Source organism: Anastrepha obliqua, chromosome 2 (assembly GCF_027943255.1).
Source record: "Anastrepha obliqua isolate idAnaObli1 chromosome 2, idAnaObli1_1.0, whole genome shotgun sequence".
Classification (NCBI taxonomy): Eukaryota; Metazoa; Arthropoda; class Insecta; order Diptera; family Tephritidae; genus Anastrepha; species Anastrepha obliqua.
The window spans coordinates 74644816-74663702 of NC_072893.1; the positions used below are offsets into that span (position 1 = coordinate 74644816).

The 18887-nt window shown below is 34.9% G+C and overlaps 1 protein-coding gene across 1 annotated transcript; it reads left to right on the top strand.

Moving 5' to 3' along the window:
- The first annotated feature begins 2303 nt into the window (after positions 1–2303).
- Positions 2304–16008, top strand: LOC129237557 (nose resistant to fluoxetine protein 6-like). The gene is made up of 10 exons (XM_054872374.1): positions 2304–2668; positions 3188–3527; positions 9361–9434; positions 9499–9686; positions 9751–9863; positions 9937–10153; positions 14879–15066; positions 15134–15269; positions 15334–15669; positions 15747–16008. The coding sequence occupies exons 1-10, from the start codon at positions 2428–2430 to the stop codon at positions 15927–15929; spliced, it is 2016 nt and encodes a 671-aa protein (XP_054728349.1). The 5' UTR covers positions 2304–2427; the 3' UTR covers positions 15930–16008.
- The last annotated feature ends 2879 nt before the right edge of the window (positions 16009–18887 follow it).

Consider the following 18887-nt stretch of genomic DNA (forward strand, 5'->3'; position numbering starts at 1 on the left):
TTCATATTGATGTATATGCATAATTTTGTATCTCTCGTGACGATTCGCTACAAAAAGCGCTGTTGATGACTGCTCGATGATGGGCGAGATGCTGAGAAGCATTTTGAACGCGACTTTCTTTGTTTTTTTCGTTGAGATCGAGAGACACACGGGCTCCCAATTTTTTAGTAAATCCCATTGAATGAGGGTGATTGAAAATCGTTTTATGATCGCACTTCATTTTTTCCGCCAATTCAAAGTCGCAAGTTTGCAAACCATTTCCGTGCTGTAGACTCGCCTATGACACCTTCTCCATACTCTTCGCAAATGTCCCGGTCTTCTTCGGCACTTTTTGACCTCGATGAAAAGAAAAGAAGAGCAGGTGCCGAAAATATTGATTTTCGCCTCCAGGGGTATCCCATTTGTAAGATAAAAAATTAAATAACTCAAAAACAGTTTGTAGAGCAGAAAGGGTTCTATCGAATGAATACTTACTCTTGACCAAACAGTAAAAAAACGTTGTAAAATAAAAGAAAATATAAAAATGCTATGAATTCAATAGAAAACTCAATCAACCAACCAATATTTACTTAACAACTTACTATCTTATTAGATCTGCTGTTCTCGCTTTTCGAACTCTCATATCGGTAAATATTATTATTTTCTTGGATAGTAGTTCTTGGCTTTTATTTTCAAAGAATTTTTAAAAATCATCTTGGAATGTTATACAGGTCAAAACGATTGCAGGTTGTTCACAAACATACATAACTGAAATTCAAGATCAGTTTGCCTATGTTGTGACGTCATTAGACTATTTTTTGTGAGTGTTAAGTGACAAATCTATGCCGACAAACCGATCACAAGGAAAGCATTGCAACAGCATATTAGGTTTTCTCAAACTTGCCCAAACTTGTTTTTCCGGCCGACATCGGGCAAGTCAGAGACACAAATCACTCTCTCAAAGTGGGTATCAATCGCCGTAGAACCGACCAAAGAAACACAAAATGGCCAGCTTCGAGCACGCGCCCTACCTCGTTCGTGCAAAGAAGCAGACATAATATTTGTGTCATTCTTGAATATTTGTGACCATATAAATGTCTGAAAGAGTGGCCGCAAATTTAGTTCATTGTTGTGTTGGACGTGAGATCTTTGAGGAAGAAGTCATTTGCTATGTTTAACAGATTTATGGATTTTATAGATCAAACAGTCAAATAATATAAAAAATTATAGTTTTTCTTAATTTGTTTCGGTTTAAAGATAGAATAACTACTATATATGTATATACATATATTTTTGTTTTCGTTTTTCACCCGTTCGGGAGTATGGGACTTGGACAAGACTCGTCCATTCTACACGGTTCTGGACTATTGTTTTTGCGCCATATGGTGTCGACATCATATCGCACAACATCAACCTTCTCCAAGTATTCCTTGGATGACCGCAACCTCTATCCCTAGCGGTTTACAGCCCAGTGCCATTATCGTATTGGTATCTGGTGGTTTTCAAAGCGTGTGGCCTATTCATCGCGACTTTCTGCGTTTTATTTGCCATATGATCGGTTCCTTATTCGTTTTTCTCCACAGCGTGTTGTTGCTGATGGTGTTGGTTCAGAATATTCTATTACTCTACTAATAATATATGTATTATTGAATGGATTTGTGCTGTTCCCACAGCAGTTATCGGAACGACCCGGATTTATAACGGGCCAAGGACTGTCACTCCAGCAGCATTCTCCGTACATGTATGAAGAATATTTATGCTGCTACAACAATAACTTGTGTGCGACTACTGTTCGGTAGGTCCGTGTGGGCAAGAAAGATCAAACTATGGAAAAAGTCGTTATTTTAATGGTCAACCGTGAGCGCATTTCTGCCATGAAAGTCTTTTCATAAAAACCATCTGTTGTTCAGATTCGACATATGTATAGGGCGACATCAACATACACACCAAAAATTGAAAGCGAAATTCGACCGAGCAGCTAATATAAAGAATCTACGCGCTAATTATAAATACTATATGAATTGATATTTCTCAGAGCGAATTTAATTTTTTTTTCATTTATTATTACTAGATTATATTTTTTTCACCTCTGCGCTATTTTTAACATGTTCCAATATGTTTTTCAATACACTGTACGCCATTAATTTGCTCGCACTAAATTTTATAACTTATCTACATACGGGTACTCAAAAGATTGAAGTGCAAGTTTAAATATGTATGTATGTATATCTGATTACACAGCGCAATTCGACAATTATTATATAGACAACCGCTTATAAATAACAATGCACGTCGGGAACGAGTTTTAAATGAGCCGCCAATGTGTTGTTAACCTGGTCATCACCGTGTGATTTTTTAACTCGGAGAGAACTTTACTGCACTGCGTCATTATATAAATATATGTGAAAACGTTTATTAAACTAGTGCCTCCAAAATAACGGTGTTAAAATGTCATCGATGTGTAACAGGAAGTGCAACATTTTGCAACTCTTCATACTCACGTGTATCAACATCCGAATGCCTGTTGGCGGAAGCGAGCTGTGGCATAGTGAAAATTTCGCGCTGGGCTTTCAGTTCTTTGATCAACTTGATCTACTTAGTAGCTTAAAGAATGTGACTACGGAGTGCTCAACACAACTTAGAACTGTGGCGAATGCGTTGGAAACCAATGAAATTTGGGCTTTAAGAAGTATGTGAAAAGTAAAGAAAAGTTGCTTACTCTCATTCTCTTTTGCATATACTATGTATATGTATGTATGTAAGAGTATACAGCACGCGACAAATGATAGCACATGAATATTTTGACCAGTTTGGACTATTTGGGTTTTGAATGCTCATAATTTTTGTTTTACAAAAGTATCCAACAAATTTAAGTTAAATTTGTATAAAAAGTTTAGAAAAATGCATTCAAAAACACCATAAATAATACATATTATAATTTAAAAAAATATTAGTAAATCTTCTACGGTTTTTAATTAAAATTTTTAGTATACAAATTTATCGTATACAATTTTGTAACTCATTAAATTTTAGTTTAACAAAGTGTGAAGTTGCTAAAAAATCCCGTTGATTTTTCATAATTTTTTTTTTCTGGCGGTGTTGCGCATTTACTCCATCGAACAAATGCACGATATGAATGTCAATGTGCTACCATTTTGCCGCGGGGTGTATGTATGTGTGTATAATAAATTTAGTTTTCGAATTTTAGTGCTTGATGCTTGGGCAAAATTTCCGTCTGGCATACTGTATGGACATCGCATGGAGATGGGCAATTTCGAAGAATGCCTCGATATCAATTCTCCTTTAATTGGCAAATATTGTCAAGCAAATATTCCCTTCAATTCGGCAGCAATTGGTTTGAGTGTACAACTGCAACTGGGTGTCTGCATCCCAAATAGATGCAGTCCAAATGATTTTGATTTGCTTTTGAAAGAGGCTTTAGAGAATTCGTATAATTTTAGTTTTAATGCAACAACGAACTTGCTGATCGCATCCACTTGTTCAACTGGCGAACTTGTTGAACTTGAGCCTCTCGATTGGGTTGCAATGTGAGTGTGAATTAATATTGATATTTAATATTATTCATTATTGATGTTTTTTGTTAGATGTTGATGCTTTGTTGTTAGAAATGCGTATTTGGTATTCAGTATTGAAACGCATATGACGCAGGGTGTGTATATATGGTCAATAGAAAGCGATCTAAAAACAAAGTGGCTAAATCGATTAGACAGTGTGATGAGCATAAAATACTTTTCTAATTAATTTTTTTTTTATGATTAACTGGGGCCAGTTTTTCAGTGATAGTTTCAATTAAATCAAATTTAAAGCATCCAATTGTGCAGGCTTAAACTCAGTTTAAAAAATTTCACCACTGCTACAGTCTGTGTCAGAAGAAAAGAACAGGTTTTTTTCTTGTAACTTCAAAATATATATATTTCGTTCTCTTTTTTGCTGCATAATAGTTCCACTCAAGGGCTACGACGCCAGTGCTAACTCAGGTTAGTGTCGTTCGAAACTTTCCCGTAAACGCGACCAAACAAAAATGACTGAGAAGTATTTTTTTTTATGCACGCATTTGAAAGGGCCGAAATTATCTTACGCCGCGGCTGAAAAAGTGATTAAAAATCAAAAAAGTTTGTTGTGATGTGGAATCAGCGGTATAAAGTGTACAAAGTGATGACTTGTGACTTTTCGAGCGCGGCTTGAAGCGAGTAACGACAAAAAAGCAGGATGAAGTGATCGTCCAACTTTTTAAGTGGGACCCTTCTTTGTGACATAGATGTAAGTATCCACACCATCGAACGTCGACTGAAGGAGGCGAACATATCCTACTGTCCCACATCATCAAAATCACTGATCTCAGAAAAACACATTGAGAAACAAAACAAGAAAATGGCGTCACAGTATTGGACTGGCTTTCTCAGTTCTCACACGCCAACCCCATTGAAAATTGTGTGGGGAATTATGAAAACGCATTTTGCCGGAAGGCCAGTCCATGATTTAAAGCAGCTCGTGCGTTAAGTTCGCAAAATCTAGTCCTGTTTGTCGACGAGCTACGCAGAAAAGCTGGTTCAAAACACGCATCTTCAGGCTATACTCGACAACGATGAAGACTACATGGCTTATTGAGTAATTGAGAGTTTTTTTCATACTTTCATGTAAAAAAAATTTTAAATATATATCTTTTATACTTCATGAATCATCGCTGTTCGTTTTTTCTGACGCAGACTGTAAATTGGCACTGCAAAACCGGCCTTTAACACGTTGAATGCCATGCTGATTTTACATGGTTTGCCTGTGACCCCCACGGCGCTACAAAAAGCTTAGTGCCGGTCACTGGCGACCCCCATGGCATTCAACGTGTTAATACCACACGTTATTGTGTGCATGGACTAATATACAAAAATGACAACACCAATTTTTACAAGGTGGTGCTACTAGAGCATCTGATCCGTTTTTTCTTTCGTTTTGGTAATTTGAATATCAAAGAGATAAGAAACAAAATTTACCGTTCAAAATCAATTTTTTACTTTTTACCTTAATACATTGACGATAAGATTCCCTTAAGCTCGTAAAAAGGCTTAGGAATAATATTTCGAGTTCAACTGCTTGCAGGCTCGCCTATTTATTCTGGGCGGAGGTTCCAGTTTATGTTCTCTCTCGAGTATCAATACATTTTAAGCCTGAAACAAATTACGAACTAAATGGCCGTTTTCGATGTTTATGCCAATATTTTAACTCCTCTTGCAGCATTTTTGATGTATTCGTACCTGTTTTTTACAAGACCGTACTGTTTTTCAAACGTTTGAAATCAGAAATACTAGAAAATGTACTTTTTGTTTTTTCAGGTGTCCTTGCCTTATTTGCATTTTATTTGATAATATTTAAAATTTATTTAGCAGCTATTTATTGATCAAATTGTAAGCAGTTATTGATAATAACTAGCAGTTTTGAGTGCTGTGCAGCGATTGGCCATCGAACAAATAAGTTTGATTTTGCTAAAAAGTTTCATCAATTTCTGATAATTGCTTTTGCTTTCGAGGCTGCGCACCTTTTTCGATTTAAAATCTATGTTAATAGACCAGAAAAGTGCTTGCCAAACATTGTTCTAGAAATTCCAATTAAAAAGCTTAAAATTTTAATGAAATTTTGTTGATTTCTTTGTTTTTAATTTTTGTTCAAAGTTTGAAATTTGGGATTTTATCTTTCATACAGAATGACCTACACATTTTTACTAAAGTAACAAACAGCAAAAAGAAAGAAAAAAATTTTTGAAATTGGTAAAATTGGTGCTATGATTTTAACGAGCGCTTTATATTTAAAAAAAATATTCCTGCACCGTGCGACCGAAAATACTTTTGACGTGATAATGTGTTATGTTAAGTTATGTTATGTTATGTTATGTTATGTTATGTTATGTTATGTTATGTTATGTTATGTTATGTTATGTTATGTTATGTTATGTTATGTTATGTTATGTTATGTTATGTTATGTTATGTTATGTTATGTTATGTTATGTTATGTTATGTTATGTTATGTTATGTTATGTTATGTTATGTTATGTTATGTTATGTTATGTTATGTTATGTTATGTTATGTTATGTTATGTTATGTTATGTTATGTTATGTTATGTTATGTTATGTTATGTTATGTTATGTTATGTTATGTTATGTTATGTTATGTTATGTTATGTTATGTTATGTTATGTTATGTTATGTTATGTTATGTTATGTTATGTTATGTTATGTTATGTTATGTTATGTTATGTTATGTTATGTTATGTTATGCTATGTTATGCTATGTTATGTTATGTTATGTTATGTTATGTTATGTTATGTTATGTTATGTTATGTTTTGTTATGTTATGTTATGTTATGTTATGTTATGTTATGTTATGTTATGTTATGTTATGTTATGTTATGTTATGTTATGTTATGTTAAAGTATATTATATTATGTTAATGTTAACTCATTCTCTATATCCATACAAAATATCTATCAAACAAATAAAATTAAAATTTTCTTTTGAAAAATGCAACCATTCAATCAGTATTTTCTTATGACGTTATCACGTTAAACTATCGTCAGTAAACCGACTTTACAGACAACCTCTTTTTTTTTTGCTATCCAAGGAATATGAAACATTAATAATAATTAAAAAAATAGTCAAAAAATTAAATTGATTAGGAAATGACAACTGCCTATGCAGCTCTACGAGTCCTTTATAAAATCTATATTTTTTGTGAGTATGAAATTTGCCCTGGATAACTTTTGCTATCGCACGGTGTTATAAATATTATATATGTATGTATATATAATATATAATTGGCACTTACACCCTTTTTGGATGTTTAGCCGAGCTTTTCTTCCCTTATGCCACAGATGGTTTTTTATGAGGAGTTTTTTTCTGGCAGAAATACGTTCCGGAGGCTTACCATTGTTTGACGAGGAGCGACCGCTATTAGAAAACACTTTTTATATCAGTTGGTGTTTCGTGCTCAGGGTTTCGAACCCGGAGATTTCGGTAGTGAATGGTAATCACGCAACTATTCATTCGGCTACGGCGGCCACGGGACTTATATTTTTAGTTTAAAATTCGATAAAGAAAAAAATTTTTATTTTATTTCTATTTTCATATTACGTAAACACCATAACATATGCATGCTTTTTATTTGAAACATTATCCGCAATTTTCAATGCATGTTTGTGGTCCCCGTAGGTACATAGAACTAGCTTTTCATCGCTAAAGAAATGAATCTATCCCCTCCCAATAAATGACTGATGAGCAAGGCACATTAAATACATAGTAGTAGTACGACGACATAACATAGTTATTAGACATAGTGCAGTGAATGAATGATCCAGCGGTTTCGTTAGCGTAAGCGGTTATTGCGCTAACCAAGAAGAAGGAGAAGAAACAGGGTCACAATTTGGCTTTTCTCCATTTATTTGGTCTTTAAATTGCCAAATTTTGTTTAAGCTCCATTTAACTGTCGGTTTATGTTTATAAATTTTGACATTCTAGGGACAAAAAACAAAAACAAAATTGCTCTTGTGGTTTCTGCTCTACAGTTGCTACCTGTGCCTCCTTCAGGCCTATAATTTTTCATTCTGCTGATGAATTTTTTTCTGCAGCTTAAAAGTTTTAGATATCGACAGCAAACTCCTGCCTTTCTTAGCCAATCGCCAAAAAAAAAAAAAGATTCGTAAGACATGCGGACTGAAATACAGTATATAAGTAGAAATATAGGTACTTACATATAAGACTGAGAGAATACACCTTCTCGATTCTATTCGTCCGAATCCCAACCATCCACTTGTTACCCTTCAGCATCACATGCCATAACTTAAAATTGATTGATATATCTGACACAATATAAGAGTATAATTACAAAACGGGATTTTTTTATTAAATATTTACATATGTATATATAAATATCAGGGTGCCTCTCTAAAAAAGTTGTAGTTTTTCCAACAGTATTATAAAATTCATTATATTTTAGGGCTCCAGCCAAAACATTTCGGGAAACTAATCAAGATTTACGTGAGCTTGACCGATTCGAAAATACCTCCAAAAAATTAGTTATTTGTCTATAAATAAAATTAGTTTTTGAAAATATTTTTTAAATAAAAGTAAATGTTTTTAATAAAAACACCAGAGCAAAAACATGCAGAGCTTAAATTTAAAAGGACGTCTTGGAAATGTTAAAAATTCTATAAACGGAATCAAAATAATAAGATTTTTAATGCTATATTCGCCTTTTTTTGGAAGGTAGGATTAATATTTTATAAGTATTACTTATATTTTATAAATAAATATTAATGTATTTATTTCTATATGGCAATACCTTCTACTTCTTAAGATTTATTTTAAAGTTTTTCTGACATATATGGCCATGCCATGACTACTAGATGTCTGTTTTCAAACTCTAAATATGAATTTTCTAATAGGATTGCTTTTGCCTATAAAAAGTCTACGCGCTTTTAGAAAGAACACATTCCGTTTGGTAATCGGCGGTGAGCAGAGCTTAGGTGCTTGCCAATGCCTACCTTTGTAGTGTGGACAGCGCTGCCTAGCCGCTGCAAAACAGGTGTTGCTCTTGCTCGCGCAGCTTAGCTTACTAAACGCATTTGTTTTCCGGAGTTTTATTACGGTTAAAAATACAAGATACAATACAAAAATACAATTTTGTAATAAATTAAATTATATTTTATAATAAGATAAATACAACTTTACAGTTCTTTATTTATAATTACAATTAGTTTTTGAAAATATTTTTTAAATAAAAGTAAATGCTTTTGATAAAAACACCTGCAAGAGCTTAAATTTAAAAGGACTACTTAGAAATGTTAAAAGTTCTATCATATAAACGGAATCAAAATAATGACATTTTTGATGATTTATTTGACGTTGTTTGGAAGATAGGTTTAAGAATATCTTGAATAACTAGCCAAATCTTTGACGGATTTAGGTTTTCAAGGCTTCCATTTTCATATCTTGGTTAATTAAATCATTCCCGCTCCAAATTTTTTCCAGTTAGGATATCCTGATTCTGTAGACAAAATGTTTAACTATTGTACTTTTATGCAGACCTATTAAGCTTAAACTCTTCTATAATTTGAGGTAATTAATTTTGCTTTATAAATACGTTTTTGGAGGTATTTTAAAATCGGCCCAGCTCACGTAAATCTTCAAATTTATCAGAAACATTTTGGCGGGAACCATAAAATTGCATGCATTTTATAACTCCAATGGAAAAATAATACCGATTTTTTTAAGGAGAGTGATGCACTCTAATAAAGATAGTTAGCATAAAAATATGAATGCATGAAAGTTTTAATAATTTCCATCCGCAACTCTTTTGTTTACTTTTCTTCAGTGGACTTTTCGTTTTATTAGCAGCTTTAATGACTTTAAGTACTCTCTATGATTGCCTTTGGACGTACCAGAGAAGTAAGTAATTACACACAGTGTTACAAAAATATGCATATTCATATTAAACATGTCTTTCTTACAGAATTGCCTAACAAACTAATGATCTCTTTTTCGGCAACTAAAAATTTGCGCCAGTTATTGAAAGTCCAACATGGGCATATACCTTGTCTACATGGCATACGTTGTCTTTCGCTATTTTGGATTATATTCCTACACTGTTATTTATATCGCATATTATCACCAAATATCAATTCCGTCGACATACAAAGCGTGAGTTCGTTTAGAGAATATTTGTTCATCGCCATTTTGACTGTAAATGATTATTCTCACACAGTGGGAGCATACGCCATTTTCAATGATTGAGCAAAGCGGCTCAATTGCTGTGGACTCGTTTTTCTTTCTCAGTGGATTGTTGGTCATTATGGTGGCTTTTAGGGAGATGGAGAAGTAATATATATGAGAATATTTTTATAAAAAAGAAGTTTCCTTCTTGCGATTTTAAAACACTTTGTACTCATAGAAATACTGGAAAACTTAATGTACCAATGATGTACATTCATCGTTATTTACGTCTAACGCCGGTTTTAGCTGTAGCCGTTTTGTTTTACATGTCATTATTTAATTATATTGGTAGTGGTCCTATTTGGAAGAGCTTTACCGTTGCCAACGAAATGTGCGATAAAACTTGGTGGGCCACAATATTGTATGTGCAGAATTACGCAGCTCCAGGTGAAATGGTAAGTGACTAACATATACATACATAGTCTTTTAAATTTACATATATATACCGGGTGCTTCAAAAAAATGTATACACACTTTGAACTTCCATAGAAAATTTATTTACCGGTCTACAAAGTTAAATTTCAGGAAAATAGAAAGCTGAAAGTCCCAATGTAAATGAAACATAAATAACAAATGTTAATACTGTTCAAATTGGTGACCTGGAGCATCAATACATTTTTGCTTACCTGGATCAAAATTTGGCGGGCCAGTGGATAGGACGCAGGGGGCCAATCGAGTTTCCAGCACGCTCTCCAGACCTTACACCACTGGATTTCTTCTTGTGGGGCACAGTAAAAGATGAGGTGTACAAACGTAAACCACGTAACCTAGACATTCTTTGGAATGAGATTCAAGCAGTGTGTAGAGAAATCTCATTGGACGTTTTGATACGATGTACAGAATCTGTGGTGACTCGTACTCAAAAATGTATTGATGCTGCAGGTCACCAATTTGAACAGTATTAACATTTGTTATTTATGTTTCATTTACATTGGACTTTCAGCTTTCTATTTTCCTGAAATTTAACTTTGTAGACCGGTAAATAAATTTTCTATGGAAGTTCAAAGTGTGTATACATTTTTTTGAAGCACCCGGTATATTAGCCAGTTTGCGAAACAAAGTAAATCATCAGAGCAGAGTTTATGTGAATCGGAAAGAAATACGTTTTACCAATAATTTGGTTCAAAAGAAATTCAGTTTGTTGCATGAAAACTAAAACTCATCAGCCAGGCTATTATATTTTTAAAATTAGAATGTTTAAATTTTAGCTTGAAATATTAAAAAATATCATTAACAGTTTTGAAATTTGCGTTTATCGTAAATTTGCCTTATTCAGCAAACTAATCCATGCACATACACACTGTGAGCGATGCTGTGCAGAGTTGAGTCCTTAACCAGTTAACTGTGATTGACGAGTATACTCGTCATGAAGAAGTGGCAAAATTTTGTGTATTGACGAGTATACTCGTCATGCGTATAAATTAGTGACCATTGGCTATTTAAATTACAATTTTTGAGAAACCCAACACATATTCTCAAATTTCAAGACGTTTAGAATATTTTGAGGCTATGCCGGAATAAAACAAACAAATAGAAAATATAAACAGTTTGAGATGATGTCATGCTTCCCCGAATGCACTGGTTGAAAAAGTTCACCAGTTCGCATAATGAATTTATTTATGTGCGATGATAACGTTTTTTAGATGTTAACCTAAAAGGGGCAAAGACAAAAGTCAAAAAGTGGATTTATAAACTAGAAAGCTAACTCGTGTATGTCAGTGCATATCTTACCAAGTGTCGGCGGTTCTTATCAAATAAGTACAGTGAAACGTAAGAATTTCAAGTGCGTAAATATTATAAAGTTGTCCAGAAGTTCTGTAAATTACTATTTTTTTATTTTTAGTTCATTTGATCCCAAAATGAGCAACTCTCCAACTATCTTTTTCATCCAATATCTTACCAGCGCAACTTACTCTGTGATTGACGAATATACTCGTCATAGCCCAATTCTGGCGACACAAAACTGTGCGCACTTTTAAATGGGAGCGCCACAGTTAACTGGTTAAAGAACTGCAACTACTTATATGACTGTTCACTACCGTTGACAGTGAGTACGTACACTTGCACACGTGAGCAAATAAAATTGAAGGCGTAAAAATCACTCATACGCCCCGGAGGTTTAGTTGCCTTTCATTTCGAGTAAAAAAATCTACATGGATATAAGTACAATACTACTTGTACATACGTGAGTCATTATTTTACAAACCTATATGAGCTGGATGAAAATTCAAAAAAGGAGTTTTTTTATGCTTCGGAAAATATAGGAAAATTAAAGTTTGAGAACTTCGAGATTTTCGGCTTAGAGACATTTTAGGCTACCATATATATTTAGATTTTTATTTATCATTTTTAAATTTTTGGAAGGCTTATAAAATGGAAGAGAATAGTCAGATAGAAAAAGTATTACTCTTTAAGAAAAACTACCTCCCAACAGAAAATAGTTTGGAAAAAAATTTTTTGTATACAGCCTCAACACGTGACTGGAAATTTTTACTACAACATTTTAACTAAACAGCACAAAATAGTTAGAATATATACAGGTACAGAATGAAGAAGTGTGGCAAACATCAGACTCCTAATGAAATGAAATGATTTTTAGAGGTGTGGCTAAGATCAAACCGATTATGAACGAATCGGTTGATTGGCTGACGTAACCGGGCTCATGGCAGCGATTTGTTTACGAAAAAACTGAGATTTTCTTGGGGATATACGAACAAATCAGCGCAGTTCCTGCTCATGTTACTTCGTTGCAGTCTGCTCAACAACTGATTGGACGAGAGTATGAATACGTGTGAAATGAGTAGGCAGAATTCTGCTGCCGAGTTCCCGGTGACGTGGTAACCGAGTTCCTCGCTCAATTACGTTTTTAACCATAGCTGATGGCATAGCTGGTAACCTATCATCCTTGTGTTAACCGGCTCTCAGCAATTTTTAAGGAATCAGCTGATTTGATGACGTAACCGGGGCTATAACATTATTTGGTAGTTGGCAGAGATTGAGATTATGTTGGTAATATATGAAAAAAATCAATGCAGCTATCATTAATTTGAACCGCCGTCTGAACAACTTCTGATTGGACAGGTGTGTGAATGCGTGTGAAATGAGCGGGCAGAATTCGGCCATCCAAAGCAAAATTGTGAGATGATGTTGTCCACATCTCTGCATTCTGTATATCATGGAATTCTGCTGCTAAATGCTCGATGACGTGGTAGCGGAAGTTATAGGTCTACCACTTTGGCCTAGGCTTGTCCCTCTTTCGCTTCAATAAGCATTAATTTTATTACATTTTTACATTTCACAACCAACAAAAACCTGGGTATATCCAACGAAATATGCGACAATACTTTCAATGTGGCACCACGAAACGTTTTACACATCACGTCAATTAAATTCGTTGCCACAAGGCATGCAACAAACCCCTATTACTCTTACAATTTTGCTTCGAATTGCCGAAACTTGTAATCTATCACCCTTGGTAGAAAGGTATTGAAAGTTTAAATAAAAGAAAGGGAATTTTAAATTAAATTCGTTTTTTTATTCGATATAATCTCCCTCGCTCTTATTGCATTGCATATTGCATCCTCTAATAACTCTATACCATTTCAAGTCTACATGTAACAGAATAAGATTCGAGTCCATTGAAGCTGTTAAAGAAAAAACAGAACGCACGATAAAAGACGATCTAAATGAAATAAGATTTAAATATACTTTGCTGCGTAGACTTACCTTCTGCTCAAATATGAACGAGACTTTATCAATAAAACGGTCCGCGTACGACATATGGCAAAAAAAAAAAAAAAAAAAAAAATAAATAAATTTTTTGTTTTTTGGTAGGACTGTTATAAGCTTACATGGCAAATTTCAGCGTGATATGTCACATAGTTTGTTTTCTGTGCTACTGTAAACAAGTCAAGCTCGAGTGTGTTCTTCGAATTTAACGATGGAAATTCAAGTTGAACAAAGAATTTGTTTGAAATTTTGTTTTTCCAACAAAATTTCGGCTTCAGACGCCATAAAAATGTTGCAGACAATCTATGGGGACTCTGCTCTATCGCGTGCACGTGTTTTCCACTGGTACAAATCGTTCAAAGAGGGCTGTACATCAACCCAAAAAAACAAGCCAAAGTCGCTCAAAAATTAAGGTTATGCTGACTGTTTTTTTCGATTACGAAGGTGTGGTGCACTCGGAGTTCCTTCCGCAAGGCCGATCGGTTAACGCTGAATATTATTTAGACGTCTTAAAGCGTTTGCGTGAGAACATTCGTCTTAAAAGGAAGAAATTGTGGGACAACAAGTCATGGTTCTTGCATCACGATAATGCACCAGCTCACACATCACGTCTTGTTCGCGATTATTTGAACAAAAATAATGTTAATATCGTTCCACAAGCACCGTATTCGCCTGACATGGCTCCTTGTGACTTTTTCCTGTTTCCCAAGCTCAAGTTGCCGCTCCGTGGAAAACATATTGAGACAATTGAAGTCATAAAAGAGAATTCGAAGAAGGAACTGAAATCCATACCGAAATCGGCCTTCCAGAAATGCTATGATGATTGGAAAAAACGTTGGCATATGTGTATCGCCTCCAATGGTGATTACTTTGAAGGAGATAAAATAAAAATTGAACAATAATTAACCATTTGTGTTTTATTAAATCAGTCTCGTTCATATTTGAGCAGAAGTATATCTTCTTTCGTTTAGATTGCCTTTCACCGTGCCACGTCATTTAGTGACGCCCGGTAAGTGAAGGGGCTTCCCACAAATATGCTTTGTGCCAATGTACCACTCTGGCAAAATGTATCATATCTCCATATTAAGAAATATTTCCTTGAATACCTAGCAGATTTGAAGTCAATAGACATGCGGAAACTCTGGTATTTCATAGCAGAAACTCATTGGTTATTTAAAGGTGCAGGATTAGAGTGCGCTCACTTGATATCACAATGGGTATTTCGGCCTAGGTGCGAAGAGTGCCAATCACCGCAACATAACATAATAAAGTTATAATAAAATTTAACCCCTTTAATATAAAATCATAAGCATTATAACTTTTTATAATTATTTAGAAAACATTGGTTTGATTTTCAAAATGACCACTGATTTAAACCATTTTATTTTTAGTGTCTGGGACATGCCTGGTATTTGGCAGTCGATACTCAATTATTTTTCCTGTCGCCCATATTTCTAATTCTTATCTGGAAATGGAGAAAAATTGGTATAGCTGCCACCATAGCTCTGGGCTTACTGCTGGTTGCTTGCTTGTTTACGATCATAATAATAAATCAGTATACAATTTATGATATTGCACGGTAAATTTAACTTTCTGCTTTCTGAAAACAATTTATGCAACAATTTAATATTCAAATGTAATTTTAGAAATTATGGTGTGAATAGTGAAGCAATGCCGAAAATTTACTACTCAACCCATACCAGATGCTCTGCTTGGATAGTCGGACTAATTTTTGGTTACTACTTGCATCGCAACAATGGCCGCATTGCTAAAATCCCAAAAGTAAAATATTTGAAATCCCAATTTTACACGTTAATTTAGTTTAAAGCAATAATTTTATTTTAAGTGGTTAGTTGCCGTTGGTTGGCTTATTTCGCTCGCCACGATTTTCACTTTGGTATTTGCCTGGTATCCAAAAACGCTGCCTAGCACAGGCGGCCCCACCGTACTCGAAAGCGCCTTTTACTTGGCTTTCGGGCGCATGGCGTGGCCATTGGCTATATGTTGGGTGGTGTACGCCTGTGTGAATGGCTATGGCGGTATAATCAACAGCTTTCTCTCGTGGACATTTTGGCAACCAATTTCGAAACTCTCCTACAGCATGTATATTTGGCATTTGATTGTAATTACCATTAATGCGTCGCTTATCAAAACGAATACATACTTTTCAGATTATGATGTGGTAAGAGGAAAGATTTACATATTACATAAAAATTATTTATGCAAAACTATTTATGTATTTTCTTCAACTGATTTCAGATTTTGAGTTTTTGGAGCAATTTCGGTATTACGTTATTTGTATCAGTTTGTGTTTATTTGGCTGTTGAGGCGCCAGTTGCTGATATTGAAAGTTACCTGTTGCCACGCAATATGCCTAAGGCCGATAAACGGCCTACATTGCCTGCTGCAACAACAGTATCACAACAGAATTTATGCGAATGACAGGAGTTAAGAGAATTCCACACATTTTTGATATTATTATTTATTTTTTAATTTGTTAATTAGCATAGTAAATTTAATATTTGTTGATGGCTACATAGACGACTACGATGTTTTATTAATTATTTAATTCTTTTTATTCTTTTTCTCGCTTCGTTTGGATGTTCTCTTAAAGCAATGACTATCGTCGAATTGAGAGAAGTTTGTCAGAAAGGTAAACCTGGGTAAACTAAATTTTGATTTAAAAAAATTTCAAGTTTTTGACCCATAGGTTAGGTTAGCTTGGTATGGTTGCCCAGGGAATGAGCACACTTGGACGAAGAAAGATTCGTCTTTTGTGATACCATTATGAAGGAGGTGAGGTGAAAGGGAAAGACCGATGGAATGCAGGCAGAGGGCGGGGAGAGGTGGTGCTGTGATGGTTAGGAGCGTGCGGATTACGAACGATGACTATGTTTGCGTCAACCGCTTTGTGCTGCTTATGAAATTTATCAGATTTTAATGTCTGCACCAGCTTTATCAGCTGGCGGGACAAAGAAGTAAGAGCCATTAAGCCTGGATCTTAGCCCCGCCAGAGCAGGGCAGCTAAGAAGAAGATGCTGAGATGATTCCACCTCATCCCCCATACATCCAGCGCAAAAAGGACTCGAGGTGATTCCAAGTCTCACAGCATGCATTCCTCGCGCATTGTGTCCTGTGAGAGAACCCACTAGATTTGTTACAGCGCACGCTCGATAACGTGAACGCTATAAAGCATGAACACCCCAGAACGTGAACAGCCATTTTTGTGCATTGACTACTCTAAAACGTGTACAAACCCAAAAAGCTCTATAACATCAACAATAAACGTTACAATTTTGAATATTTGAATGTAGTTTACATTGATCTCAAGTAATTCTGAAATTAGAAAATCACCTAATTATAAAAAAGGCATTTTATTCTTAATTACATACATGTAAGGATACAATATTTCAGTCGCGGTTTTGGTTTTGCAAAGAATGTTTCGTCTTATGTTTTCTGGTGAAAATGAGTTCTAAAAACCCGTGTGCTTGACATTAAAACAAAAGGCTTAAATTCTCGGCTTTTTAAAAAAAGGCTCATCTGTGACGATTTTTGCAAAGAAATATAATGTTGCTAAATCAACAATTTGTAACATTAAAGCGAAAAATCAAGTGATTTTAAAATGCGTAAACAACACGTATTGTGGGCCTGGAAATAGAAAAACACTGCGTTCTTTAGAGTTGCCCAAAATGGAGAGAGCTCTTTATCGTTGGGTTATCCGAATGCGAGGTAAAAACTGGCCAGTAAGTGCTCTAATGTTGAAAGAAAAGGCAAAAACACTGCATGCAAAATTTAAAGAAAATGAAGCAAACTTCTTCGCTAGTGATGGATGGCTCCAAGGATTCAAGAAGAGGTACGTCTTCTTAAAATATCAGGCGAAAAACTGTCTTCGCAACCTCAGCTAGTGGACCCATTTAAGGAAAAACTTAAAGCTAAAATGGCCGAATTGGAATTGTGCAACGATCAGTTATATAATGCTGATGAGTCGGGGTTATTCTGGAGACTTTTGCCAGAGAAAACGTACGCGTCAAGTTTGGAGAAGAGAGTCCCAGGGGTAAAGTTCCAGAAGCAGCGAATCACGTTTTAATGCTGTTCAAACGTCACTGGATCCCACAAGCTTAAGCTTTTGGTAATTGGAAAGGCGAAGAATCCACGCTGCTTTAAAAACTTTCAATGTCCCGCCAACTATAAGAGCTCGAAATCCGCCTGGATGACATCGGCTATTTTCAAGCAATGGTTTCATGAGTCAATGGTTCCACAGGTGAATATTCCTTTTAAGTTTTGTCCAATTTTTAAGGTTAACTGGTTGTTTTTTAAGGTTACATCGTTTTTAAAGGAGAAAGCCTTACGAATTAAAGGTCTCCTCCTAATCGACAACGCTCCTTCTCACCCAAATGAAGCTGAACTGACAACGGAGAATGGGCAAATTTCGGCAATGTTTATGCCACCAAACGTAATAGATCAGAACGCAATAAAAATCACTAAGTTGCATTACAGAAACAGCCTTCTAGCTTCAATACCAGCGACAAAGTCTGATTTGCTCGAGTCGTTGAAAAAATTAACTTAAAAACAGCTATAAATCTTTTGGATGCGGCTTGGTTTCGCGATGGTGAAGCAACATTATCTAAGTGCTGGAACAGTATTTTAAATTTTGCGGTAAGCAATGATGATCCCGAAGACAATGTTCCGTTGGCGGTTTTAAAAGAAAAATGGAAGCTGAACTTCGCACCTTGGTGAGCAACACCGTCGATCTCCTTAGTAGTTTAAATCCTGAGGTTCGTTCGTGTTCGCAGACATGCTCAAAGATATGTATATGGGTTATTGAAAAACATTTTTTTTTTAATTTCAGATTGAATTCACAGATGACGATCATCTATCAGAGCAACTGCAGAAAATTAAGCCGACTGAAGCAGTTGAAATTTTCAACAAGGCGTTATATGGGCTGGTCATGAAGACGTCGATCAAAATGATATGAGTGTGCTAAGACGGTTAAGGGAGAAAGCTGTGCTTCAAGTTTTAGAAAAACAGAAGATACAAAAAAAGATGACTGATTTTTTTAAATAAAATCGTATGACTTAATTTTCAATTAATACATACATATGTAACGAAAACAAGAATAAAATGTGAATTTAAACGTGAAAAAATATATTTACGAGCGTACACTGTATTAAAAGATTAGATTCTGCTCAGAAGGTTTTTTTATGCTTTGTTCGTTCAATAAAAAATGCAGCACCCTCTCAGTCTTATTCGCTGTTTATTAATAAATATTTTGCCCTTAGACGCAGGCGTACTTTATTGGTGTTGTGTTTTGTATTTGATTCGATTTCGGGTTCTATTGTTTGTCCGTTTGACCTTTTATGTGGCAGTTGCTAAAACATTTTATATCATTAATGCTCCTTT

Coding starts and splice junctions, on each gene's coding strand:
- LOC129237557 (XM_054872374.1), top strand. CDS start 2,428: ATGTCATCGATGTGTAACAGGAAGTGCAACATTTTGCAACTCTTCATA. Junction 3,528..9,360: donor CCTCTCGATTGGGTTGCAAT/GTGAGTGTGAAT, acceptor ACTTTTCTTCAG/TGGACTTTTCGTTTTATTAG. Junction 15,670..15,746: donor ACTTTTCAGATTATGATGTG/GTAAGAGGAAAG, acceptor AACTGATTTCAG/ATTTTGAGTTTTTGGAGCAA.